Source organism: Triturus cristatus, chromosome 7 (assembly GCF_964204655.1).
Source record: "Triturus cristatus chromosome 7, aTriCri1.1, whole genome shotgun sequence".
NCBI classification, from domain to species: Eukaryota; Metazoa; Chordata; class Amphibia; order Caudata; family Salamandridae; genus Triturus; species Triturus cristatus.
In genome coordinates this window covers 621,591,310-621,618,708 of record NC_140590.1, presented here as the reverse complement: position 1 = coordinate 621,618,708, position 27,399 = coordinate 621,591,310, and the positions used below count along the sequence as shown (strand labels likewise).

Below are 27,399 nucleotides of genomic sequence, written 5' to 3'. Positions count from 1 at the left end.
TGCAAATCATGGAGTCACGTTGCTCATCCAAAAAGGGTAGCTGGGAATGAGCAAGCTTGGCCACTTAATTTTATTGCTAGAAATGAAGGTGCGGAGCCTGGAGCCGGAGGCCTTTGGGAGGCTGCCCTTCGCCTTCACTCGCATCAACCCTTTCCCAGCTTAGCCATCTGCTGGTATCTACACACCTTGGGGGCAGCTGACCAGCTGTCCCCTGGATACTCCCTGCCTCGTGGCAGCGATCAGCATCTGATTCAGCCCTGGGGAGCTGAAACCGCACAGCGCCTGGATCTGCGCTGATCGTGGGGTCCACCCGGGCTGGTTGCCATGACACCTGTGTGGAGGCCTGGTGATCGAGCCGGGTACGCGCACGCCTGCGGCACGATTTGTGGCGGTACGACCCGAGGCCTTCTTGGACTGGAGGCGGGGTGTAGGGCTTGGCCTGGACTGCCTGGGCCCTCTTCATGCGGGCTGCCTGTGACCCACATGAGACTGACTGTTGCGCTGAAGCACTCCACTGCACCAGTGAGGAGCGATTGACACCGTGGTCCCTCTGGGTCATAGAGCTTTGGCTGGGGTGGCCTGGGCCTCTGCTGAAGCCCGACTTGGGGATGGTCATCATGCTGCAGCCTCAACGGTTCCTGACATTAAGGAGATCTGGACCCGTTGGTGTGCCCTGGGGGATACTACTTATCGGCTAATAGCTGCTATGTGACCAGTATAACTTTGCGCTACACTAAAACTGTAATCGCTGCCACTGACCCACTGTCATCATACCGCTCTGCCCTTTCACAACCTGCACCCGTCCAGACTCTGTGGCTTAGCCTCCCTGCTTTCATTCTGCAACTCTTCAAATTGGTAAAAAGTTACTGGGCTACCTGAGGATCACTGCGTAGAAGTGCTCCCAGGTCATTGAACTGGCAACTGTGGTCTGGGCCCCCATCGCCCTAGGTTGTGAATCAGCTATCGGGTGAGCGTACGTGGCCCTCCTGTGACTTCTGGTTAGAGGGGTAATGGCAGGTAGTGTCTGTCTCCATGTGTCACATCGAACACAAGTCTGTACTGCTAGTGGGGGTATATGCCCCAAACTATGATGACCCGCAATCCTATCACATGTTGATAGCCAAGTTAACCCGCTACAGTGATCTGCCACAGCTTTTGGGCTGTGACTGACTGCATTCGGTTGCCTGCCTTGGACTACTCATGGGGCCTACCTCGGCACCCATAAGCTGCTGCCCGAGCAATATTAGCAACTGCAGAGCACGCTGGGCTGGTAGATGTCTGAAGGCACTACTCGCCACAGGGCAGGTATTACTCATATATACTACTGGCTTACCTCACACAGCCTCTTATCTGGGATTCTGTGGTGTAGCTACCTGCCCAGCACTTATTCAGATCATTCTCTGGTCCAGCTGGTACTGGAAGATCCACGCCCTCGTGCTTTCCCCTGGCGCTTCCCGCAATATTCTCTGCTTGATGCAGTATTTCACTGGCCCAGGCAATAAATACTTCTGCATAAACTTAGGATCTGAGGATACATATGTTAATATTTGAGAGGTGTTCAACGTTTATATCTGCGGGATCTTCATTTCCAAGCACGCAGGTGTTTTCCACTCTATCCGAGACAGATTGAAGCGGTTGGATACGCAATTGGCTGAACTATAGCGCGCTCAGAGGGAGACAGAGGAAAGGAAGCTGCTGGGAGTTATCAGGCAAAGCTAGAGGAATACCTTGACCTAGCACAAAATAAAGTCAGCGATTGAGGTAAATACGTGTAGGCCAGACATTATGGATTGGCTGGGCACTACCCTGGTGTCACTTGATCGACCTAACCACGAAAATAGCAAAATACTGTCCTTTATTGACAAGCAGGGCTTGCCTCTCCATGGGACCAACCAGGTGACAGATTGGTTTCGTCGATATTACTCCGACCTATACACCTCCCGAATCACATATGATAAACACACCACAATGGACTATTTGACCCACATTACCATGACATGGTTGACGGAAACGCTCAGGGAGAGGCTTATGGTGCCCCTTTGACCCACTGAGATTACTGCTGTGCTAAAGGATATGCCAAGCGTGAAGGCTGACTCTCGCCTTTTACAAGGGACACCAAGATAGGCTTGTGCCCCACTTGGTTAATTTAGTCAAGGAAATGTTGCGGGACGGTTGTATGTCTCTGACTATGAGAGGCCTTACTCGTCACCCTGCTCAAACCAGGCAAATCTTATCGGCCACTGTCGTTATTGAACGTTGACAGGAAGATCTTAGTTAATCATCTTGGGCACCTACTCTCTAAAATTGTAGCACTTGAACAGTCCGGCTTTATACCCAGTCGATCTCTCACGTGCAACCTCCGCACTCTTTTTGGTACTTTCTACTGCATTAATCTAGAGGTGCATGCGGCGGCAGTCTTTTTAGATAAAGAAAAAGTGTTGAATAGGGATTCATGCTGGCGTGTGTGGGTAGAGGTGACATCTTCCAGAAACTGGTGCAGGGCCTTGTAAAGATCCAATGCCATGATTACAAATTAACGGTCGAGTGACGTCTCCAATCGCTATTACAAGGGGTACTCATCATGGATGCCCCTTATCTCCGCGGCTTCATGTGCTCATGGCAGAGTCCTTAGCCTGTGCTTTGCGGGAATATCTTGTGCACCGAGGCATTAGATTCCCGCATTACAACGTAATAGTGTCTACCTATGCAGATGACACGCTGCTGTATGTTCGGGAGCCAGACCTCAATCTGTCACCAGTTCTCCAGGAGGTTGTTCTTTTCAGTGGCCATTCCGGATTTTTCAGTGGTAATTCCGGATTGTGCATTAACTGGGACAAGTCCCTTATATTTCCCCCCACTGCTGCCACAACAATAATACAGATGGAGTACAAGTCAATAGGACGAGCAAACCGGTGTGCTATCTGGGCATTCAAATTCAAACAGACACAGAGGTTGTGATGCGTGAAAACTACATAGGGCAATGCACCGCCTCCCTGAAGTAGTGGATTGCTGGATCCGATTACCCCTCTCTTTTTATGGCTGAACAGCCATCATCAAGATGGTTGTGTTACCTCACTTTCTTTTTCGGTTCATATATCCCCATACTGTCAGGGGTGTGGTCTATCGAATAATGGACACCCTGCTGTCGTGCTTAGCATGAACGGGTAAACAGCCGCGCATGAGAAAGGATACGCTTACTTTGACTTACAAGATGGGGGGCCTGAATGTTTCAGATTTTGAAGCCTATTACAGAGCAGCACAATGCACTTTTGCCTATTACTGATATATACCGCCCAGCAGACCTGGCCCAATTCTGGCTGGAGAGGGATGCAGCATCCCCTTTAACATTGCCCGAATTTCTGTTCAGCAGACCAGTGCATCGATTTCCTATCCTAGACCCCATAGACACTGCACAATGTCTTTGGAAAAAGACAATGGTCACAAATTCCAGGCCCCTGCTTTACTCTCCACAACTCCCTTTGCAGTGGTGCCTCTTGATTCCACTGGGACAGGAGAAGGCAGCTGTGGAGGCCCTGCGAGGACTAGGCATTCGGTGTATGGGTGATTTTTCTGAAGCCGGAGTACTGCGTGATTGGCATTTGGTTGGCGTGACGCACCTACTATATTTGTGCAGTTCCAGTACTACAGAGCACGTCACACAATACGGGCCCTTTTAGATAACACTATCAGAACCCCTGAATTGCCTGCACTCACATACTTACTGCAGGTGTCCTTCCACATGCGTGCGGTTGCAACGTTATTTGCCCAGTTGCAAGGAGCCCGGCAGCTTGTTGCAGTGAAGGTTCGCTTCGACAGGGAAGAGAACCTGGGCATAACCATCACCAACACTCAATGGGACACTGTTGTCCGGTAGTTCGCACGATGTCACTGACTGGATGCCACTGCTTGGTACACTTCAAGTACCTCAACCGAGTGTATTATACTCCAGCCCGACTATTGTTATGGTCTGTGTGAGGATTGCTGCTGCTAATGTTGAGGGAATTAACATTCAACAGGCAGCTGTTTTGTGGCACCTTGCAAAAGGAAGATTTGCAATGTCTCCTATTAGTTCTCATGTAGCATAAACATTTGCACATCCATTCGCAAATCTATCATTCAGCACAGTGAACATTCTGGTATGTGAAAGCATGTGCATACCTCGGAGCCAGTGTTCATAAATAAACTAACATATTTAGCACAATGTGAAATAAGTGAGCTCTTTAATCAGGTTTCAGTCGAGGGGCCATTTACAACAAACTAAAAGGAGAGTGGATGAATGCCATTTAACAGAAGACAACTGTTATCACTTAAAATAGAATTTATTGTGAAGAGCAGTAGCTAGCAACACCAAGACGTCAATGTTATATAAAAACAGTATGCACTGTTGCCAAAAGATGACCAATACAGATTAAATCAACCACTTCTCTTCACATTCCACAGCATGCAAGAACTAAGTAGTAAAAGTGGTAAGATATACAATTAAATAACACATCCTACAAATAGGAAAAAGTTGTCATTGCTCAATGTTAATAGAAAGAGGAAAGGTTTAACTGCTAAGCAATACACTTTCATGTGCTTTACACCATTGTTTAGATCGCAGTACCTGGTAAAATATCCGACACTTTAGTCGAGGTTCATTTGAAAATTCTCTCTCTTTTCTTGTTTGCAGTTCTGTTGATAATGGTTCTTTCACAGCTGTAATAAAAGTAATTCCTATGTTAAGTGTGCATTTTAGCTTGTCATACTCACATGAACTAATTGATAATCACTGCAATAGCTATTCCAAAAGCCAAGTTGTAACAATGTCTAATAACTAACCTGCTGGTGAATTTTGTTATTCTTAAAATTGTTAAAGTATAAAACTCTGAGTTCTGTTAAATACTTTCAATAAATCAAAAAGAATGAACAATGTTACTACCTGAATCTTTCAGACATATCGAAATAAGAAGCTGGATAAAACTGCCAGCGATTTAGAAGGAAGCTGCAATAACCCTGAATATGTTTGAGTGGTAACTGCAAGACAAGGGATGGGAAAGTGTGTTGTGTACGTCTTAGATGTCATAGAATTGTGCAACGTAGTGAGGGAGCATTGGTCAATAGAAAGTGTGGCTGGTAAGAAAGCCTCTTACAACCTGCTTGAGATGGTACTATACACATGAGATTTCATCAGTGAGATGAAGGTAACAAACATAAGTTGCAGAATCTGTGGAGTTGCAGAATCTGTGGAGTGTATTTAATGTTTCTAAAATATATTAACTACTGTGGAAAAGTTGTTAAGATGCTAGACAATTACTATAATCCTATCTCAAACAAGCGGGATTTTAGAGAAATATTTATGGAGAGCGTGGCATAATTGCTCAAGTCTCTAAAATTCATAGAGGACTCAACACAATTCTTTTCCAAACCAAATAGATTACATAATGCATTTCCACGATTTCAGTGGAATATTATATATTTACAATTTTATGTTATGGTGTTAACTGCTGCAAAGACATTTCATTAACAAAGGTGGAATTTATGGATTTAAGCCATGAGACGAAATATGTTCTGAGTAAGTGGGTTTTTAATTTGTAAAATACAGTAATTATGCATCCTAATTTTTTCCAGAAAGTATTTGGGAGAAATCTCAAAAATAAATAGTGTAGACTGATATTCCAGTGCCAGCAATTAACAATTGCACTTAGGTTTAATTTATATAAACGTGCTAGTGTCTAAAATGGGTAGTGTAGAAAGAAGAAACTTGATTTTTAGGTCTCGCCTGAGCAAGCGCATGCGCTGATCTGGCGAGACTTTTAGTAAGTGGGCTTCAAAAAGCCGACCACAGCTTAGTGTGGCCTAGAGCATGCGGTTAAGCACACAGTTACGAGCACAGGCGCCATCTGGCTTTCCTCTCTCATCATGGCTCATCAAGTGCATCGCTTGCAGGCACTCTTACAGCCCGCGATCACTTTCACGGCAGTGCGGCCAATGCTCGTTTTAATTCTCACACATTGCAGAAACGTATCTCACCTCAAGAGGGTGCAGTCGGACAAATTAACACAAATCTGTCTCCCTGTTTATGTGACATTAGCGCGCGATTTTTACTTGTACCCAATAGCTACTTGGTGACGGTTTGCCCCTACTCGCGGTATCATCACATTGCAATTCCGGGTGGAAGAATTGCGGTCATTTGTTTGCAATAAAAAGCCCACAGAGGAGTCTGTCCTGTAACCGGACGTCCAAAGAGGTGGTGTCTTCCTGTCAATGAACCTGCAGAACGCGAGAAGCTGGAAAGGTGTGGTTTCATGCAAATCGCGTGCCGCCTCCGTGCTGGAGTGACCTTCGGACAAAACATCGCTTGACACTCACTCGGTCAACCACTCCTTTACCATGCTCAGTTTCATGCTGGCTGCCTGGAATGTATGTATACAACAGCGCGATACACATGACAACTGACACAGTCTTTGTTAATAAAAAAGAAAAGCACCAGCACCCACTGTAAAGCTAGAAAGATAGCTCAGTGGGTGTAGTACTCATTGCTCATACCTCTGAGCAACAGGCAGCTCACAATTTTGAATCCCAAAGGCCTGAATTCGTGCTTCAAGGTTCACAAGATAAGACAAATGCCATTTATTGCTACAGCTTTATATAGCGCAAACATGATCTCAGACACCAGAAAGCTTTACAAATGATCAGAGCCACAGCAGTTTACGCTAACACTCGTAACCAATCAAAAAAGTGGTCACGTATTCTATCAGGGGCGGAGAAAGTGTGGTGCCTTTAGATTGGTTCTATGCTTCTTCTCGTGGGATTGGCTGGTATTAAAGCTGCTAGTTCTATGGCTATTGGATCTATCTTGCGAGTCCTGGAGTGGTTTGTTACGATGTTTATTTTAGCTGCAAGCAGTTCCATATTGTTCTTTATTAGTTTGCAATGTTAGATGCGCAGGAAGGTTGCCTCTATGTGGAGAGCATTTCTTTTTCTGTCAGTGTGGGCAAGCTGGTAAAGCACGGTGGCGGATTAGATTTCAGAGCTCCCTGCTGACTTTATGCTTAGTTCTTGAGCCTTAGTCCACGCATGTTGTTGCCATTTCTATTTTTTAGTGTAGCCTTCTCAATTACCCATTTATTAACTCCTCTTGACATTAAAATACAGCCGAAGCAGCGAATTACAGCTATGTGCAGAGATACAATTAAAACTTTAAAAGTACAGCGACGCACCGTAGGAATTCCAAGACCCGCTGCCTTCGAGGCAACGTGGGTAGGCGCCAAGAAAAACAAGCATTTGCAATGCAATAGGCCTCGCATTTGCGAGATTTTGTGCTATTGGCTTTGTAAATGACAATGACTTTTATTTAAATGTTCAAAAAACATACAATAATAAAAGGCATTGTCATTTACAATGCCAATAGCACAAAATCTCGCAAATGCGAGACCTATTGCATTGCAAATGCTTGTTATTTTATGTTTATCGCCTAATACCAAGGAGGATTGGCCAATTTATTGTTGCTTTAAATATTGGGATTATTTTCCTGCAGAAGTTTTTCAAACATTTTCTATGGCCATAAACGTTTCACCCTCATTATGCATTGTATAATATAGACCAGCAAATGTATTAACCACTTTGCATGGTTCAATACTTTTATAGGTCTGCATAGGGATAAAGGAGGAACTCCCATAGCAGGTGTATTATGTTAGAGAGGCACAATACTGGTGTGCAGGGAAGTAAGGAATTGCCTCTTAATAGGTCTCAACCATCCAAAGATATTGCAACAGAACAACCCCCTCACATTTTATGAATACCGCCCATATGGACACAACCAACATCCAGAGTACTAAGATAAATTCAGTTGGATGAATACAGGGATCCAGAGGCTTACAAATCTCTTCAGGTATACCCAAAATACTTCTCCTTTATTCAGTGAGATCTTATGAAACTTTCATGCATCCATCTGCCTACATGCTTCGGCCAAAAAGGTCAACAGCCTTCTCAGCACTCAAAGGATCCCTAATTAGTGTGCATTCACGGCCCTGAAACGCAAACGTAGGGGCATAATGCTGGCATACCTGGTTGCTAGACCATTTTGTATTTTTCTACCAGAAAAAAAAGAAATAATTTATGTCCATGAAGATGTTGAGCGAAGATGTTTTTTCAAGGTTTGGGATTGTTTCCAAGAACAAAATACATTAAGAAGGTTCAGCTCAGAGCTCCAGGATTGTGCCAGTAGGAGCCAGAACAAAAATGGCTGAACTGCCAGCTACAGGGCTTTATGAGAAACTGGTGGTATGCTATTCCTTCACAGAGAGCAAAAGCAGTTTCCCCAGCCCTTCACGCTACATCGAGCCTATTTTCTCAGAACATTTATATAAAAAAAGGTTTGTGAAAGTTTGTCACAGTATCCGTTGTTCATGGAGAGTTTATTTTGCATTTAAAAAGTGAATGTACCAACTTGCTAATGTAGCATTTTTGAAGGCTGTTAAAAAGAATTTCTTCTTGAATTGTTTATTTTGGCAATATTACCAAGATAAACCATTCATGAACTTTAAATATATATATATATACACACACACCTTCCATTTGTAATGGCTGTCACAGGCAAAGCTACCACAACGAAAGGGGCATCAGAAAATCAGAGGCAGCATGTTTCCGGGATATCAAACTTTCCGTGCCAAATCAGGAACAGCTCAGATAGTGTGTTCAATCAAGTTTATTATCAGTCAACCATAATGCGTTTCGGCCACCACACTACACCTTGCTCACATATCTGGTAGTACAATTTAAAAGCAAAACACTGCGTCACTGGAAATAAACATAGAAGACTTATTCTTTGATAAAAACGTGATTTGGAAAAATGCATAATGAAAAAGTTCTTCAATTAAATGTCTTAAATAAAATTTACTTTCCACAACTCAATTTGAACAAGCCACAGTCTTGGTGTTTACATTTTCTGAAAAGTTAGGCTCTATGACTTTAGACACTATATATATATAAAGCTAGATCTGTACTGATAGCCACTTACAGGGCTGGGGTGTGGGGATACACCAATAGCAAACTGCTTCAAGTTAACGAAAATAAATTCTTGCGTTGATTACTATCACTCCCACCCAATAACCCCTCCGAGATAGCGCATAAGGAATTGGGGTTACGATATGTGGGCGATATTAGGTTAGCACCAGATAAGCAGTGTTAACACGAGCAGTTATTACTGAAAGCATGAATCTTGCAGGAGTAAGCTAAATCAAATGATTGCCCACAATAGAACTGAACTTTTTACAAATCCAACTGGCATCTCACGATTGACAAAATTAGCAGCAAAAAATGAACTACTAAAGTTTATAGCAGCTGCGAGACAAGGACGCGGATGGTGGTGTTACATCTCGCTTTACGCACAAATTCATGCATATAAACATACTTGCTAAAGGACTAACAAAATTTAGGATTGGTTTAGTTCATCTTTGGTGTCCTATCATTCCAATGAAGAAGCCAAAATATACTTGATGCTGTGTCCATGTGATGCAGTTTACCATCAATTACATACAAAGTTTTTTTGTGACCTACTAAACACTGCCTGACCATAAATAAACATAGAAGACATATTCTTTGATGAAAACGGGATTTTGAAAAAATGCAGAATGAAAAATTCCTTCAGTTAAATGTCTTGTATAAAATGTATTTTCTACAAGTCCAAACAGTACACAAGAATTCATTATGTAACTGAATAACAAAGTCATCTTGGTAAATTCCATTGCAAGTCTGCCTGCATTCAATTCTAACACGTGCATTAATCAATCTGTAATCTTGCAACAAATTCATATAAAGTAAAACAAAACTATTATAATTAAACAGGGCCATAATACTAAACAAACATTGACTATTCAAACTGCGCTGATGCCTTTCTGGGCCTGTTTTGCTGGTGGTTATCCTGGCAATACTTATTGTTTCAATACATCCAGAAGTGGGCCAATTCCTTCCAGTGGACACTGTACTTCTAACACTATTAGTTGTACATCTGCCGAAACCTAATAAGGAATAACCTTGACCCCCATCGGAACCAACAATTAATACTCTATAACAAAAACAAAAATGTCTTGTATGTCAATAAATAGCTCAAACTATGTGTCTCCTACTGGAAGGAAACTGCATCTAAAATGTATAAATAACTTCTCTTCATATTGAGGCTATCAGGTGCCCTGGTATTAAGTTCCAAAATGTAACAAGACTCTAATCTACGCAACTGTTTCTCTCTATTCCCCTAAAAAGGGTTCCTAGCCACAGAATCAATAACAAAATATCTCATGTCACGACCATTACTCGCATGGTCTTTCTGAAAGTGAGGAGCTACTGGACACTTCTTGTCCTTATTTTTTACGGCGGGCACATGCTGCAATACTCTCTAGTAAGACTGAAGAATTAAACAGCCCACATTTAATTCTGTACAAGGGCAACTGAGAACGTCAACTACAAACTCACTTTTGCAATGCATATCTCCATGCACCTTGAGTGTATTTTTGTAAGTCATGACACTATTTCTTTTGTGTTGATGCCATATTGGCAAGCCTTACATTTGTGACAATCCTTAAAATCACTGCCGCTCATTAACCAACTTCTTCGTTCAATCACTTCTGAACTACTCCTGAACATTTATTACTTCATGGATTTCACTCTTCTAAAAAGTAATGTGTGGCCTGTTACGAACCTCTTTACAACAGTGTCAGTTCTAATAAGGGGCCAATATTTACACTGAATTCTCCTAAAAGGCACCTTAGTCCTGACTAAACCTTGTGTTCGGACTACACTCTTGCTGCTTAATTTCAGACTCGGATTTCCGAGAAAACAGGAGCTGTACATGATTGATCAAACCGGCTTTCCGCCTTGCTATACACCCTGTTGAAAACACTGCGCTACTTCAGCCTCCGGCTTATTAGGTTCTGCACTTTCACTATAACGTCTAGTTATACTCAAATTTTCTGCTAGCCGCATTTAGAGCATGCAGATGAGTACTGGACACATGTAAAATTGTATTACCAGCAGTTGGTTTTCTACACAGTTTTGCTCGCAATCTACCATTTCACACATGCAAAGTCAAGTCTATAAAGTGAACCTCATGTGCACTATTACTTGTGAATTGCAAACTGAATGTTGATTTTCTTAAATTGTGTAACACCAAGGACCCTCTCCATATTAAAAAGAAATAGCATATATAAAGGGTCCATAGGACTACATGATATTCCAATTTTCAGGCACAGTTTGAAACAGATGTTCAGTATCTTGAGAAAATTGGCCTTCTATGAACAGTTCTATACATACTGAACTTAGGTGCAATGAGGGTTTTCTCATATATCTGTGGTTGATTGTTAATGTGAACTAGGTTACCTGTTAAGTGTATAGAATAGGGTCAATGTTGCACATAACAGACGCTTGCTACACCTAAGGGAGTTGTATCTGTGATGGTATTAATGATGCTTCATTGAATCTGAGCTATTTTGTAGTTATTTTCAGGCCTCCAATACCATACTAGTTTATAATGTGTACAAAAGAAGCTTGGATGTCATCAGAGATGTCATGAGTGATGTAATATTTGAGGTCATAAGCAATGCATGGTGGGGACACAAGTTTTTTTGAGCTCTGCTAACTACAATTGGGGAATTTGTGTGTGTGTTTTTTTTATAGTTAATAACATTAATGTTGTCACTAACATTCACCTAATTATAACGTTACTTTAACCTGTTTCATATTTTTGGGTAATTTCTAGTCTAAAGGAAGAAAACTAAGTAATCATTTATTACCATAAGTGATACCACACCCTTCAGCCACGCCCTGTGGCAAAGTATAAGAAAGTTCCCTCTTTTTGCATGGTTGCCCCCACTTTTTGCCAAACTGTTGAAGTACTTTGATCAAATGTTCCTTGGGTTCCTGATAACCAGGTACCCAGGGCCTATGTTCTTTCCCTAAAACTGCATTATTACAAAACCCAATTGGCACTCTTTGGTCACATGCAAGTCCCTTGTAAATGGTACCATAGGTACCAAGGGCACTGTGGCCAGGGAAGGCCTCTAAGGGCTGCAGCACTAATTGTGCCACCCATAGAGGCCCTGTAACTTTATACACACACACCCCTCCGCCCCCCATTGCAGGCTGCGTGTTTTGGTGCAGAACAAAGTGAAGAGTCGACATGGCACACATTCTTGTGTGCCATGTCTGCAACTCAGTGCCCCTCTAGCTAGGTGCACTATACCAGTGGTGAGGGTACAGGTGCATGAGCCTTGTACCCCTACAGTGCCTAAACCAATTCTTAGACATTGTAAGTGTAGTAATGCAATTAAGAGTATATGGTGCTAGGAGTTTGTCTTTACGAACTCCACAGCACCATAATGGCTTTACTGAAAACTGGGAAGCTTGGTATCAAACTTCTCAGCACATTAAACCCACACTGATGCTAGTGAGTGTGGGGTTTAATGAAAAATGCACTCAGAGGGCATCTTAGAGATGACCCCTGAAAAACGACCCAGGTGTCCTGGGTGCTCGCCAGCTGCCACCACCAGACATGTTTCTGGTCCCCTGGGTCGAGAGCCGGCTGCTCTCGGGGGTCTGGAACAATGCGCACCCTGGGACAAGGTGTCATGCCTCCTCCCCCAGGATGGGGAATCTTCAAAGGCTTGCTGCCTTTGTGAGCTACTCCAGCCATTTGCTGCTTCCACCAACAGGCCCCCACTGGTTCTGACCCCCACTTTGGGTCGAAGCATCGGCAGGAAAATCAAGTGTGAAAGGGAGGTGTGCCCCCCTTTGCCAACCCCACCCCTCAGGTGGGAAAGGCGAGGTGTTGCACAACTCTCAGTCCCCGCCATCTTACAGATTGGGGACCCAGCCAACCAGAGAGGCATATGCCCCCCTCCCACAGGAGGATGGCATAATAGGGGTGTACCTACCCCTAGGAAGGGACCCATTGGTCTCAACCTGCACGTACCTGTAACGTCCCTAAAGTTAGCATTTAGGGGCAGCCCTGAACCTTGCCTCCTCAGACAAGAACCAACCAGAAGAAGAGAAGGACCAAAGAAGCTGTGCTGAACGTGCTCCAGCGAAATCCTGGTGTGTCCTGCAGCCAGCAGCCCCCAAGAACCCAGGAGACGTGCCCTGCCTTCCCAAACCAAGACTTTGTTTCCTGTGAGCACCGGATTTGCACACCCACAAATTTGCAAGTCTGCACCAGACTGCATCAGATGCTCACGGCCCGAGTTCAAGTGGCCAAACACCACAAGGAGGTCTCCCCGGCGATCCGGACCTGAGATCTGGTGATCTCTGACCTGTCTCGAACTACAATCAATGCCTGCAGCCCCTTTCTGAAGGATTCCCCCGACCACGACCAGAGATGGTAAGAAAAACGCGACACCTAAAGACACCCCTGCACCAGATGTCCCACGGCCTTGGGTGGCACAACAAACAGTGTCCCAGCATCCCAATTTACCTCTCCAACCTGAGTCTGCAGTGTTGGTTGCAACCAGAGAATCCTCACTGAAGATAACAGGGCACCTGACACCAAACCTGCACCCGGCTGCCCCTGTGCTGTTGTGGGTACACTTTGTGTGCTAAACCGTATCCCCCTTTGCCCTGAGCCTAACACCAGGAGCTTTGCTCCCACAACCCTGTGGCTTGCTCATGAGCAACCACCAACATGAGGCCGCCATTCCCTATTGGATAACATTGGGCCCAAGCACTCTGCACCCGGCCGCACAAGTGCTGCTGATGGTGTTTTTAGAGTCCATCCTTGACCCTGGGGGAACCCTGGTTCTAACCCCAGAATACCAACTTCCACAAATAAGTACTTACCTGCAAACAGATAACTTCATTTCCTCCTATAGGATTGCATGGACTGCCATTCATTCCTTGAAAACTCTTCTAAGTGTGGAGTTGGTTTGTATGAAACATTGAAAAACTGCATAAGTGTAAAAACGGACTTACTTACCTTTTGTCTAGGAAATGTCTCAGCGTGATATCTAGGAATATCACACTGATTAGCAAAAGTAATCTAAAAAGTAACATGCACAGTAATCTGTAAAGTAACTGAAAAGTAATTTCGAACTGTTGACTTACCTGTAACTCAACCAACTGCATTTGAACCTGCATTCAACTGTAAATCACTGCACAGGATTTTGCAAAGAATTATTTCACTTACCTGCACCAGACTTGGCTTGGTTCTACAAATTAAATAAGTAAATATTTTTATACAAACAAACTGGTCTGAGTTCAGACTGAGTGTGTGACATCATTTCTTGCCCGAGTTGGCACAATAAATGCTTAATACTGCTCTCTGATAAAGCCTTACTGCTCGCCCCCACTACCACAAACAGGTGCTATCTACTGTTACCTCTGCCTACCTTTGGGGTTCCACTGGACTGTGCACACTATACCTCATTTTGGTATGGTATATACAGAGCCAGCTACCTACACAAACCTCCATAGGCAGCCAACACCTTTGCTTGTTGAGGTAGATCATGGTAGTTGTGTTGTCCGTTTTGATCAACACCCTGTTTCCGTACAGCTGCTTCTGAAAGGGTTTTAAGGCAAGGAACACAGTTTTTAGTTCTAGGTAGTTGATGTGTTTGACCGCATCTTGCTGCGCCCATAGTCCCCTCACCTTGTGTTTGTTCATGTGTGCGTCCCACCCTAGCTCGGTGGTGTCGGTTGTGATGGTTAATGTTGGGAGTTGGTTGTGTGAATGATTTCTCTTGTTCCACCACACAATTTCCTGATGCACTGCGTGTGTGACAACCACTATATCTTCCCATCTCCCTGTTGCCTGTGACCACTGCTGCTGTATCCATTCCTGGAATGGTCTCATGTGGAGTCGAATATTTTGACTAGGTGGATGCATGACGCCATCATTCCCTCACTGTCAGAACTTGCCCCTTGGGGTAAAGACGTGTTTCCTTCAGTATTGCCAATGTTCTCTTCCTGCTGGGGAACACCTTGGCCTGTATGGCGTTGATCTCCGTCCCTAAGAATATCTTGATCTGTTCCGGCTCGGTTGACGATTTTTTCCAATGGATTGAGAAACCCAGTTAGTTCAGTGTTTGTATGACCTGCTGTATGTGTTGTTTGCAGTGGCTGTATGAACTTGCCTTTACGAGCCAGTCGTCGAGGTAGGTATATACGCGTATTCCTTGCCTTCGTAGGTGCGCTGCTACTATTGCTAGGCATTTTGTAAACACCCTTGGTGCGGATTTGAGCCCAAATGCCAGTACTGTGAACTGGTAGTGAGTTTGGTTAATCACAAACCTTGGTAGACGTTTGTGCTTGTGGTTGATGGGGATGGGCAAGTACGCGTCCTTTAAATCTATTGTTGCCATGTAATCCCCTTGTTGTATTTGTGGTATTACCTCTTGCAGGGAAGTCATTTTGAATCTTTGAGTCCTTATGAATTTGTTCAAGAACCTTAGATCTAGGATAGGTCTTAGTGTTTCGTCCACCATTGGCACGAGGAAATAAGTGGAGTAAACCCCCTTGTTCCTTTGGTTGTGCGGTACTACCTCTATCGCCTCTTTGCTGAGCAGTTCATGCGCTTCTAGTCTCAAGAGCGAAAGTTACTTTGCTGAGTGTGTCCTGTTTCTTGGCTTCCTGTTTGGAGGCTGTTTTTCTAGCTCTATACAGTATCCGTGTTGTATGATGTTTAGTATCCAGTTGTCTGTTGTGATCTTCCTTCATTCCTGGGGGAAGTCTCTTATTCTGCCTCCTACTGGTGTTGTGTGTACGAGGTAGTGTTTTTCTCTATGTCTTTCTGCCCACCCGAGGTGTTGCTAGGGTGGGTTTCCGTTCTATGGCACAGTTACTTGGGGGCAGGCTACTGCCCTCCTCTCCGTGTCTGCCCTCGATTGTTTGAGCGCCCTCGAAAGGACTGTCCCTGGGGCTGATACTGCCAGTTCTGCTGCTGCTGGCCTTGGTTGTTCCCTTGATAGCTGTGTTGGAACGTTTGGTGCGATGTAGTAGGCATGTTGCCTCCCCTGCCACCTGACCTTCTCGCGAGCATACCCCTTCTCATCCCTCTGAACTGCAGCGCTCCCATGGACCTTGCGGTCTCCTCATCCTTTTTGAGCTGTGTTAACTTGTCGTCAACTGGTGTGCCAAACAGTTGCTCTCCGTTAAAAGGTGTGTTAAGGGTGCTGTTTTGCACCTCTGGCTTGAAGTCTGAAATTCTAAGCCATGCGTGTCTTCTCTCGGTCACCCCTATCATCATTTGTCTGCTGGACGTGTCCGCAGCATCCAAGGCCGATTTCAAACATGTATTTGCCATGTTTTTTCCCTCTTCTACCAGGTGAGCTGCCTTTTGTTGGTACTAGTCTGGTAGATGCTTTAGCAGTTGCCCCGCTTCCTCCCAGTGCTGGTATGAGTGCCTGTTGATCAGGGCGTTGGAGTTTGCATTGTGTCATTGAATTGCCGCACTCCGCTCCACCTTTCTCCCCACGAGGTCCATCCTTCTACTCTCCTTGTCTAGAGGTGGTCCGGCATTTGTGGGTACATTGGCCCTCTTCCTAGCCGTTGTTGTAATGATGGAATCGGCTGGCACTGACCCCTGGATGTATGCAGGGTCCTTTGAGGATTGTTTATACTTTTTCTCTGTTCTAGGAGTCACTGCTTTGCATACTGCTGGTTCTTTAAACGCATCCGTTCCCTGGTCCAGTACACTAGGGAGCATGGGCAGAAACTGGCTCCTAGTCTGCTGAGGCAGCAGAGTTTACAGGAGGAAACATGCCTTGGGCTTCTCTTCCTCCAGTTTCACCCCATATACCTGTGCAGCCTTTTGGACGACCATATTGTAGATCCCTATGTTGTCTGGCGGTGAAGTCCTCGAAGGGTATGTGTCTACTCCTTCCGGCAATTAGGCGTCGAGGTCATGCCACTCCAAGTCTTGTGCCTCCATAGACGTCGAGTGCCGGTAGGTCTGCTGATCCTCATCGTCTTCTCCCTCAAAATAATACAGGGCTTCTTCCGCCTGTTCCTCGACCAGTTCAGGCGTTTTCGGTGGTTCGGCGACGTCGTCTCTTTCGACTTCGAGCACGAACTTCGGCAGGATGGTGTACTGGCTCATCCGTTCGTCGAAGTCCTTTCTTCGCTGCAGGATACTGGCCATTTCGGCCTCAAGCCTCCTCTTCTTCCTTTCCATCTCGGCAGCCTGATTGACGTCGAGAATTTGCGCGCTTCGAGGTAGTCAACGTCATAGTAGTTGTTGGCCCTTCTTTTCTCCGCGCCGAGGTGTCCTTTTCAAGGGCATTCTTCGACGACCTAGATTCCTTTTAAAAGGATCCGCTGGGCTGTTTGTCCTTGGGTGCCGTTGCTTTCGCCGGGTGTTTCAGCAGCAATGTTCCCTTCGAGGACTTTGCTTCTCTCCTTCGAGTGTCGCTGGAGGACTTGGCTTCACCCTTTCGAGTGTCGCTTGAGTGTTTGGGGGTCGACTACTCCCTTACCTCCTTCGATGTCTTCTTTTGTACCTCGACGGTCCTTCTGCGTTGTTGTCCTCCTCCCCACTGGAGAGGCCCAAGTCCCGGAGCGATGGAGGTGGCACCTGCCCCTGCATTGTGTGGTTCGCCCTTCTCTGCCTCTCTCTTACTCTGAGGGTCTTAGGTGTGAATGCCCAGCATGCGTTGCAGTCCTTGCTGTTGTGGTCGAGAGGCAGGCAGAGGTTGCAGACTGGATGCTGGTTCATCTGAGCGTATTTGGGATGACAACTGGTGCAAAACTTGAAAGGAGTTTTGTCCATTCCGGCGCTCAGGGAGCCCCCTGCGAGCGCATTCTCCGTTGAACGTCGAGGTCTTGGTTGAAAACCTTCTCCCTCGTTGTCCCGGTTACCTGACCTGTCGGGTGTGCTGAAAAATTAAATTTTCGTCTATGTTCTTCGCTTCTGTCGATTCCAAAAACTCTGGAACTCTTCGGTAACGATCCAGACCCAACGGCGGAAAAAAGAATCCGAAGATGGTGACCAAAGGTGGGAGCTCTGGAGGAAGCGCGTCGACGTCATGAAGAGCACCAAATGGTGGTATGTTGACGCACAGTATAGTGAATCCAGAAAGATTCACGCTGCAAAATTAATAAAGTGAGGAGGCACATAGCCTCCCCCTTCCTGAGCCTAATTAGGCCTCAGGGACCCCATCCCCCATGACCCGCATCAATTATAGGTGCACCCACTGACTAATACGTTGGAAGCTGCTGGAGAGCAAAGGCAGGGAAACAGAATACAAGTCTGCTCATTTGTGGGAGCATTTTTAAAGGTATCGCCAGCTGGGAGCAGACTTAGTGTTTGATCCAGTTTGGCGTGAATTAAAAAAATGCTCTAACAGATGGGAGCAAACACATGTTTCCCTGCCTGCAGTAGTGCGAGCAAGGAAACTATTGTGCACTGCGGGTAGGCTCCCTGTGACACAATAAGTGAACCTGCCTGTCATGGATTCACCGGAAGTATGAATGCGCCAATGCCTGGTGGGTTCCGCCAGCCGTAGGATTACGCCGCTATGGTTAGCGGTCTAGTGCCAGAAAACAGGAAGCACTGAAGCACTTCCGGGCGAGACTGCTGATAGCCGCGGCGCTCGTTCCCGTCAGTGCTTCCAGTTCAGCTGCACAGCTGTTGCCATTACCGTCTGCTCTAATCCTCTTTGAAGCCTCCAGCATTCCGGGCAAGCATCAATCATCTTGACGGACCCCTACCGAGACCGGGGTTAGTACCGCGACACGCATTGAAGAGCAGGTCACGGCGGTAGAAATTTCCCGCACGGCGCTGAAGCGCCAACGCGGAGAAAGCGTGGGCACGGGCTCGTTCTTAATCTCGTGTCGGCGCAGGCGCGCTATATCCCCTGCTTTCCGTGTCACGCTAGAAAGGCGTGGGCACGGTCCACCTTGTTTTTCCCAGTGGAAGGAGCGTCTCCATCCTTGATTGACCTGTGTTACGCTTGGGAAGCGTGAGCACAGTAACTCTCTGATTTTGCCTTGGCGCAGGAGCGTCTCCCTCCTTGTTGAACTGTGTTACGCTTGGGAAGCGTGGGCACAGTAACTCCCTGATTTTCGCCTTGACGAAGGAGCGTCCACACCCCTGGCCAACCGGAACACGCAAGTGACACTTGGGTACCGGGACATTTTTCTTTTTCACCAGCGCAGGAGCGCTTTTTCTTCTTGTTTGAGGATGACTCATTCCATGGCACACACAGGGAAGTGTGTTCATGGTTTCTCTTTGTTCTTGTCCATTGCGCAGGAGCGCCCTGGTGTTTTTCACGGTCCATGGTCATCATGCACGTCTGCATGACCCCTAGCTGTCTTCTTAACCACAGACGTCGGGAGCCTTAGACGCAGCCCTCTTCTGAGCCATCCACGAGCGGAGCCCAATCCTCATAATCCAGGTGACTTTTGGATTCTTGCTCACCTTCCTCCTTGCCGAATGGTTGTTGTGAGTGATTGCATGCCCCGTAGCTAAAGGTAGACGCATCTAATAGCTACTTTCCCTTGTGTAGCTGTCGATAACCAGAAGAACGGCCCCGGTCTGGTGGGATCCCTACCCTGGTCTTCCTTCACGACATCCTTTCCCGACACCTTTTGGCACCTTCCCCTGATCCCATCCTTGCCTGGGTCTTGTTGTCACCTTGATCAGGTAGGGAGGGGAACTGTGGAGGTTGTTCACGTCGTTCCTGCGAGATAACTCCGCAAGCAACACAGGTAAGGCTTGTGGGGTTCCGACACTGCCCCAGGAGATGGGATACCCAGGGCCAATAAAGGCTCAGGGGCGGCAAAATACAAACATCCTTTGTGGCAAAAATGTTAACATCTTTCTTAGAGCCTTTCATAAAGTGAAACAAACTGTCACAGCTGCTTATACCCGTAGTTGGAAAAATAGTTTCATATCCAATTTCATCCCCAGATTTCTAGCCACTAGTGTTGGGGCTATTCCCAGATCTAATGACCACATTATTTGCATGTCTAAAGGAGGTATATTTCCAAAGACTAAGATTTCAGATTTTATCGGAAGATATATATAAAAACGGTATACGCTGAGCACAGACCCTTGAGAGACACCACATCTTATTTCTCTGAAGGTGGAAGTTAAAGGTGGAAAATACTGCTTGATGGCGGTTTGTCATACAAAATCTAATCCACAATAGTGGAATGCCCCAAAATGCTACATTCCTCAATCTCTGCAGCAAGGTGTCATGAGAAACCATATTGAATACTGCAGGTAGATCAAGGAGAATGGGCACCACTTTACTCCAGTTTTTTTGTTTTTAATCAATTCTGTAACCTCTAGGAGCGCTGATTTAGTACTGAAGTCCACCTGAAAGCCAGACTGAGAATTGCGTAGGATACCGTTCCTTTCTAAATGGTTAATAATCTGAGAGTTCATCATGGCTTCTAACATTTTACCCATTACTGGCATTAAGGAAATGGGTCTATATTTAATGGATCAGCATTTGTCTCTTTCAATGAAGGCCTAGGGCTTTCTTCCATGCATTTGGACATTTTCCTTGCATGAGTGAAACATTCAATAGAGTTGACCAAGTCATTAGAAGCAGATATAACAGGACAAAATATGGGGTGGGGGAATTTGTGTGTGTTGGGAGGGGGATTGGGGGGGCTTCTAATGAAGAGCCCAATTAAAGTTTTTCAATAGCTACTTTCTATTGTTCTAAAGATATATGTTTAAACGTTGTCAGTAAAGACACAGTACTCTTCACAGCGGACTCCCGAGTGGAGGAATACTGGGAAGCAGGAATCTCTTGTTTAGCTGCTTTTGGATTGAAAAATGATTTCACTATCTGAAACGCCGTTTTTTTTTTTTAATTCTCTGCTTCAGCAATTTCTTTTGTAAACAAGTCTGCTTTTTTGATATTTATTCCGAAGACCTTTATTGCTTTTTGTATATTACCTTATCTTCTAAATGAATTCCCATGAGGCACAGGGTCAGAGTGATGTGCATATGGCCATGTCTGAACTGGGGTGGCAGAGTGGGCTAAAGAACGGTGATGGATTAAACCCAGATCCGTTGACTGGGTGTGAGTGTTTGATTTGTTCTGATGCTCCGTCCATCACCACCCCATTTTGTACCGCTCCATCTAGTGTTGGGCCCGGATGTGTGCAAAAGATTTTCTTGGAAGAAGTCTTTCGAGTCACAAGATAGTGTGACTTATCCTCTTGGTATACTGCGCATGGGCACAGACTCCACTGTTAGACTCTTTTACCGCACAGTGGGTGAGGATGGAGTGTGCAACTTAGTGATAAGTAAAGAGATGTCCATGCATAAGAGGAAAAAGACATACTAGAAAATACTGTAACGGCTACAGGTGCCCGGGGAGGAGAGAGGGCTCATATTAATCTACAGCACTACATGCCATAAACAGATGGCTATAGGGTAAGTAACATTTTCAGTTTGAGGCATGTGTGGTTGTAGATACACATGCTGTGCATAGACTGTGAAGGAGTCTTCCCCAAGCGGTGGCTAGCCTGTGGGTGTTACAGTGGTTTGGAAAAGTGTACGAAGAACTGCTTGACCAACATTAGCTTCTTGGCCGGCCAGAACATCCACACGGTAGTGTTTTATAAAATTGTGTGGTGTTAACCTGGTAGCTGCTTTGCATTCATCAGCTACTGGGATGTTCCCCAAGAAGGCAATACAGGTTGCTTTTTTTCGAGTAGTGTGTGCTTTAGGAGGACTGGGCAGAACTCTCTTGGCTTTAGCATAATGTGTCTGAAGGCATTTAATTATCCATCTGGTAATGCTTGGCTGACTTGGATATAGCCTTCCTTTTATAAGGCTGTGAGAAAGCCAAAAAAAGTTGTGTTTTTCTAAAAGTCCTAGTCCTATCAATGTAGTACATAAGGTATGGGGAGCCTGTCCCACAACTCAGTCTGATTGTGGGAAAAAAATACAAGTAGGTTGATTGAGGAATTTGCCTCCTTTTTTCACTACGAAATCAGGATCCATAAAAACCGACTTACTCAATGACCTTTTATCCCTAACGGACACGCAAAAGAACTCCTCACTGCCCCGGACAGGTGCTCCATTCAAATGCTCCACAAAAATTCAACCTTAAAAATAACGCAACATGGTCCTACTTCAACACTTACAGTGAAGATACTATACTAAAGACGCTAACCGCCTTGAATCCCTCCAACCACTTCACAGACCCGCTTCCTGCTAACAATTAAAAAGACTTCAATCCATTTTTACTACCTCTCTGGACCAAGATTATAAATACCTCCCTTCTTCAAGGAACCATCCCAGAAATCCTGAAATCAGGTCAGGTATCCCCTATCCTAAAGAAACCAGCTGTTGACCCATCAGACTTCAAGAACTATCACCCAATATTCAACATCCCCACTCTAGCCAAACTCCTGAATAAATGTGTTCACATGCGGCTTAACAACCACATCGAACAATTCAACCTACTTAACCAATACCAATCTGGCTTCTGTGCAGGTCACAGTACTGAATCAGCCATAGCTCACATAATTGACGACGCTCTAAAAATTCTGGACCAAAACGAGCCTGTTTACTAATCGTACTCGACCTGTCATCGACATTTGACACCGTCAAACATGACAACTTGCTAGAGCTCCTGAAACACAGAATGGGATTATTTGGATCTGTGCTTACCTGGTTTACCTCTTTCCTACAAAATAGATCTCAAAGATTCAAGGTCAATCAATCCTTGTCCAACCACATTCCAGTCACATTAGGAGTGCCGCAAGGCTCTTCCCTATCACCCACACTTTTCAACCTATTCATAGAACCACTCACCGAACTTCAGTCTCTCCAAGATCCATTTCCATATGTATACAGACGACGCCCAACTCTACATCAAGATCCATTCACTTGAGGACATCAAAGCACTCAACACAACGTTTCAAAAAACTCAAACATGGTTGGCCCAAAACCATTTGAAACTAAACTCCCTCAAAACAGAGTTCCTCTAATCGTCCCCCCCAACAAGCCATCCACCATCCTTGACTGGATGATGCACCTAAGAGCACTCAAAGGGCAACCTCTCATTTTCGAATCAACAAAATCATTAGGTATGACACTGGACAGAAACCTAAAGATTCAGAAGCATATCAGCACCTCCACAAAAGGAGCACATTTCCACATGAACACCCTGCGAAAACTGAAACCCTTCCTGCCAGCAAACAACTTCAAACAAGCAGTTCAAGCCCTAGTAATCCCAAGAGTGGAATATGGGGCTGTAACCCTCTGCGGCCTCCCCAGATCGACGACAGCCCCGCTAAGAGCCGCTATCAATTTAGCTGCAAGACTCATCACAGGTTCAAAAAGAACATTGCACATCTCTCCAGACCTTAGAGCACTCAACTGGCTACCGTTTAAAGCTAGAAGTCATCTGAAAAATCGCATGTATGATGCACAAGGCCTTACACCACAACTCTCCGAGCTACCTAGCTCAGAAACTGGTGCTCTTCTCTGGTAACTGTGCATCCAGGAGCGCCAAGAATTTTCTACTGAAACCACAACGATTTGCCAAGAAAAAGATTTACAACCGGACCTTCTCGTGAATTGCTCCCAGGATCTGGAATGCTTCGCCCACAGAAACAAGGCTGAACCCTTCCACTGCCTCCTTCAAAAAAGAAGTGAAAGCAATTCTCATGGCTAAATTCACGTGAACTACTTACTTATGACTGTTATTTTAATTACTAGTATGTATTATTGAGCACCGTATATCTGAATCACCTGTATTTGTACTTCACTAGACTTATTCTTGTTTCAAACATCTGACATGTAAAGCGCTATGATACCCGCAAGGGTCTTGTTCGCGCTATATAAAACCTTCCAATAAATAAATAAATTGACCGGTTAAGATGGAACTGTGACACTACCTTAGGTAAGAAATGTTCTTCCAAGGGTAATGCTTGAAGCTCACTGACATGCCGGAGTGAGGTAATAACAATTAGAAATGGCCTCATCCAAGATAGGGGTCAAATGGAGGGCCCATGAATCGTGCAAGTATAATGTTAAGATTTCATTAGGGTGCTGCTGGAACCAGGGAAGGAATCACTCTTTTGATGCCTTCCATGAAGGCTTTAATAATTGGTATCTTGAAGAGAGAGATGTGTTGTCTTTTCTAAAGATAGACCGCTCCCGCTACTAAATTTAAGAATACAGAGGTAAAGGCTAGACCAGAAATTTACAAGTACAGCAAGTAAACCATGTTCTGTACTATAGCTTTGAAAGGGTCAATTTCTTTTGAGTGACAGTAGCAGACAAACCTTTTTAATTTGGTCACGTAGCAGGCACGGGGTAGGTCTGCGGGCTTCCTTGAGAATGCTCATGCACTCTTGTGCAAGATTGAGGTTTCCAAATTGAATGACCTCAGGAGCCAGATCGCAAGGTTGAGGTACCTGGATGCCTGATTTCTCCATGGTTCTGTGTGAGAACATCAGGCCTGTTGGGAAGGCTCTTGTGCGGGGACCAGAGAGAGGTCGAGCAGAGAACAATGGTTGGTGAGTCCATGTGGGAGCTACTAAGAGGAACGTGAGGGATGTTTGTCAAAGCCTCCAAACCACAAATTGAAGAATAGGGAGAGAAGGAAAAGTGCAGGCAAATATCCCTGACCAATTCATCCACACTGCATTGCAGCTGGACTGTGGGAAAGTAGAGGTGAAGTTTGGGCATATGGCGTCTGCGAACAGAACTATTTGAGGGAACCCCCATTTGTGACAGTAATTGAGGAGGACTTCCAAGTGGAGTTCCCACTTGTGGACTTGTCGCATCCTGCTGAGGCAGTCCGCAAAATTGTTGTCCATCCCCAGAAGCTATGCACTAACAAATTAATATTGTTGCGGAGAGCTCAACGTCAACTGTTCTGCGATAACGTAGACCGTTGTGGAGAGCATGTCCCCTCTTTTTTCTGAAGGTAGTACATGGCTGTCATATTGTCTGTCCAGATAAGGACAACCTTGCCTATTAGGTGAGGCGGAAAGGCTTTCAACGCTAGATGAACAGCTAGAGCCTGGTATTTGGCCTCCCACAGATCCTGTACTGTTCGATCCTTCAAGTGTGCACCCCACCCCGAGAGTGAGCCAGTAGTAGCAATGTAGCAAAGTACTGCGGAACAGGGTCAAAGAAAGGTCACCCCTGCAACAGGTTGTTGGTGTTCCACCACTGCAGATGGGTGTTTAGTGCGACGACTGATCAACACTAGATCATCTCAATGACCCTCTGTCTGAGACAACTGTTGCGCTAAGCATTCCTGCAACAGATGCATGTGAAGCCTTGCATGAGGTGCTATGGATATGCAGGTGGCCATCGTGCCTAAGACGCATGACTGTCCTGAGTTGTTGACCTGGTTGGAACATGGGAATTAGCGCTTGAAAAGAGTGGATCCCTGCAGAATTGGGATAGGCTAAGTCTAACTCTGTGTTGAGAACAGCCCCTAGGTAAGGCTGGAATGTAGGGGTTGGAGGCGGGATTTGGTGGTGTTGATGGTAAACCCTAATTGATGAAGTTGATCTATTAGGCACTGCTGATGGGTGGCAGCTTTGATGAGCCATTTGTCCAGAAGTGGGAAACTGTGAAAGCCCTGTCTGAGGAGGCAGGCGGCCATCAATACAAGGCATTTGTTGAATACCCGAGGTGCAGAAGTAACCCCAAAGAGGAGGACTTTGAACTGATAGTGCCTGCTGCCAACCACAAACTCGGCGATGAGCCAGATGTATTGGAATGCACAAGTAGGCATCCTTTAGGTCTAGCGCAGCCATAAAGTCAAAGCCATAAAGTCGCCCTGTTGGAGAAGCGCGATAATATCCTAAAGCAGTACCATGTGAAAAGGTTTGTATAGGATGTATTTGTTTTGGTGGCTGAGGTCTAGGATTGACCTGAGGAAACCCTCTTTTTTGGGTATGAGGAAGTTTAAGGATTACACCCCTGTACCCTGCTGATGGTTGGGGACTGGTTCTATAGCAGGGTACAGTAGTGGTTGATGTTCGGCTGATAGTTTGTGACTACAGGTTGGAATGTTTGGAGGTGTGGAAGTAAGCTCCAGACAATAACCATGTTGGATAATGTCCAACACCCACTGGTCTCAGGTGATGGTTTGCCATGTGGGAAAGAACGCTTGTAGACGTCCTGATGGGTGTTATGTGTTTGGTAGAAAGAATAGGTAAGTCAGGGTTTGGTGGAGGGTATTGCACCTTTTGGGGAGCAACCCTTGTCTCTGGAGTAGCGCTCCATATAGGACTCTCTAAAATATCCCCTGGGTGAGGCTTACTGGCCCTGGATAGGCTGGTAAGAGGTGGAGGTGTCAGAGGAGGTGGTCTTTAAACCACCACGGTGAAAGCGTCGGTGAAAGGAACTATGAAGAGCGGGTGTTTATAACGCCCCATTCCTTTTGCTGTCTCAGTAGCCTTTTTTCTTTTTCTAGAGTTTGGTCCACCTGTGGGCCAAAAATGTGTTCCTAGTCAAAAGGCATGTTTAGTAGATTTTACAGAACTTTCAGCTTGAAGCCAGATGTACATAGCCGTGAATGTATGCAGAGGAGCTGCAGTGCCGGCTAAGTCAAGGGCGCAGCAAATGGTAGTATTGGAAATGAGCTTGCTCTCAGATACCATTTTTGGCCACGTTTTTTATGCAGGAAGGTAATGGAGAAGCTACTTCATTTCGTCCCAGAGGGCACAGTCATACCCTGCAAGGAGGTCTATGGAATTGGTAAAATGCCAATGGCTGACTTGCTGCACTGCTACCCTTTTCCCCGCCACATCTATGCATTTGCTCTCTTCATCTGGCGGTGGGGCATCTCCGCGGGCCTGGGGGTTTGCTTGTTTACGGGCAGAAGTGATGATTAGCAAGTCAGGTGGGAGCTGATCACTAATGTATATAGGGTCAGATGGTGGGGCCTTATATTTCTTATCCACCCGCGGTGTTATAACCTTAGCTCTGACGTGATCTTCAAAAATGTCGAACAATATGACGCAGTATGCCCGTGAGCATTGGGAGATACTGGGTTAAGCGGTGAGTTGCGGAAAGGGTTTCAAAAAGAAAATCTGCTTCTAAAGGCTCCCAGTCAAGTTCTACATTACGGAAGGAGGCAGCTCTACTAACCAATTCTTGGTAGGATGTAGAGTATCAGGAGGGGAGGGATGGGCAGGGTAAAGGTCTGGGTGTGTGTCCCCTGGTGGGTCTATATCATAGGAGTTCCATTGGTCACTGTGTGGAGGAGTATCTAATGTGTCCACCCGACCACCATGCCCACTCGTGTCAGAATGTGGTGTAATGTCATAAGGGTCCCCTGTAGAAGAAGGCGGCAAGGGCCAGGATGGGGGGGAAATCAAAAAGGTCTGGTGCATCTTCTATGCTCCTCGGCGACATCTCTAGTGGAAGGGCTCGACAGCGACAAAGAGAATTTTTGGAGAGGAAGGAGCGGCAGGCATTGCAGTCAGCCTCATTGT

The 27,399-nt window shown here is 45.5% G+C and overlaps 1 protein-coding gene across 1 annotated transcript in view; it reads right to left on the bottom strand.

Moving 5' to 3' along the window:
• The window catches only part of SUZ12 (SUZ12 polycomb repressive complex 2 subunit), an 819,404-nt gene that overhangs the window by 211,439 nt on the left and 580,566 nt on the right, over positions 1 to 27,399 (bottom strand). Inside the window, exon 11 of the mRNA XM_085617193.1 lies at positions 4,604 to 4,695. Coding sequence (XP_085473319.1) covers positions 4,604 to 4,695 — 92 coding nt within the window. The remainder of the gene's footprint in view (positions 1 to 4,603; positions 4,696 to 27,399) is intronic.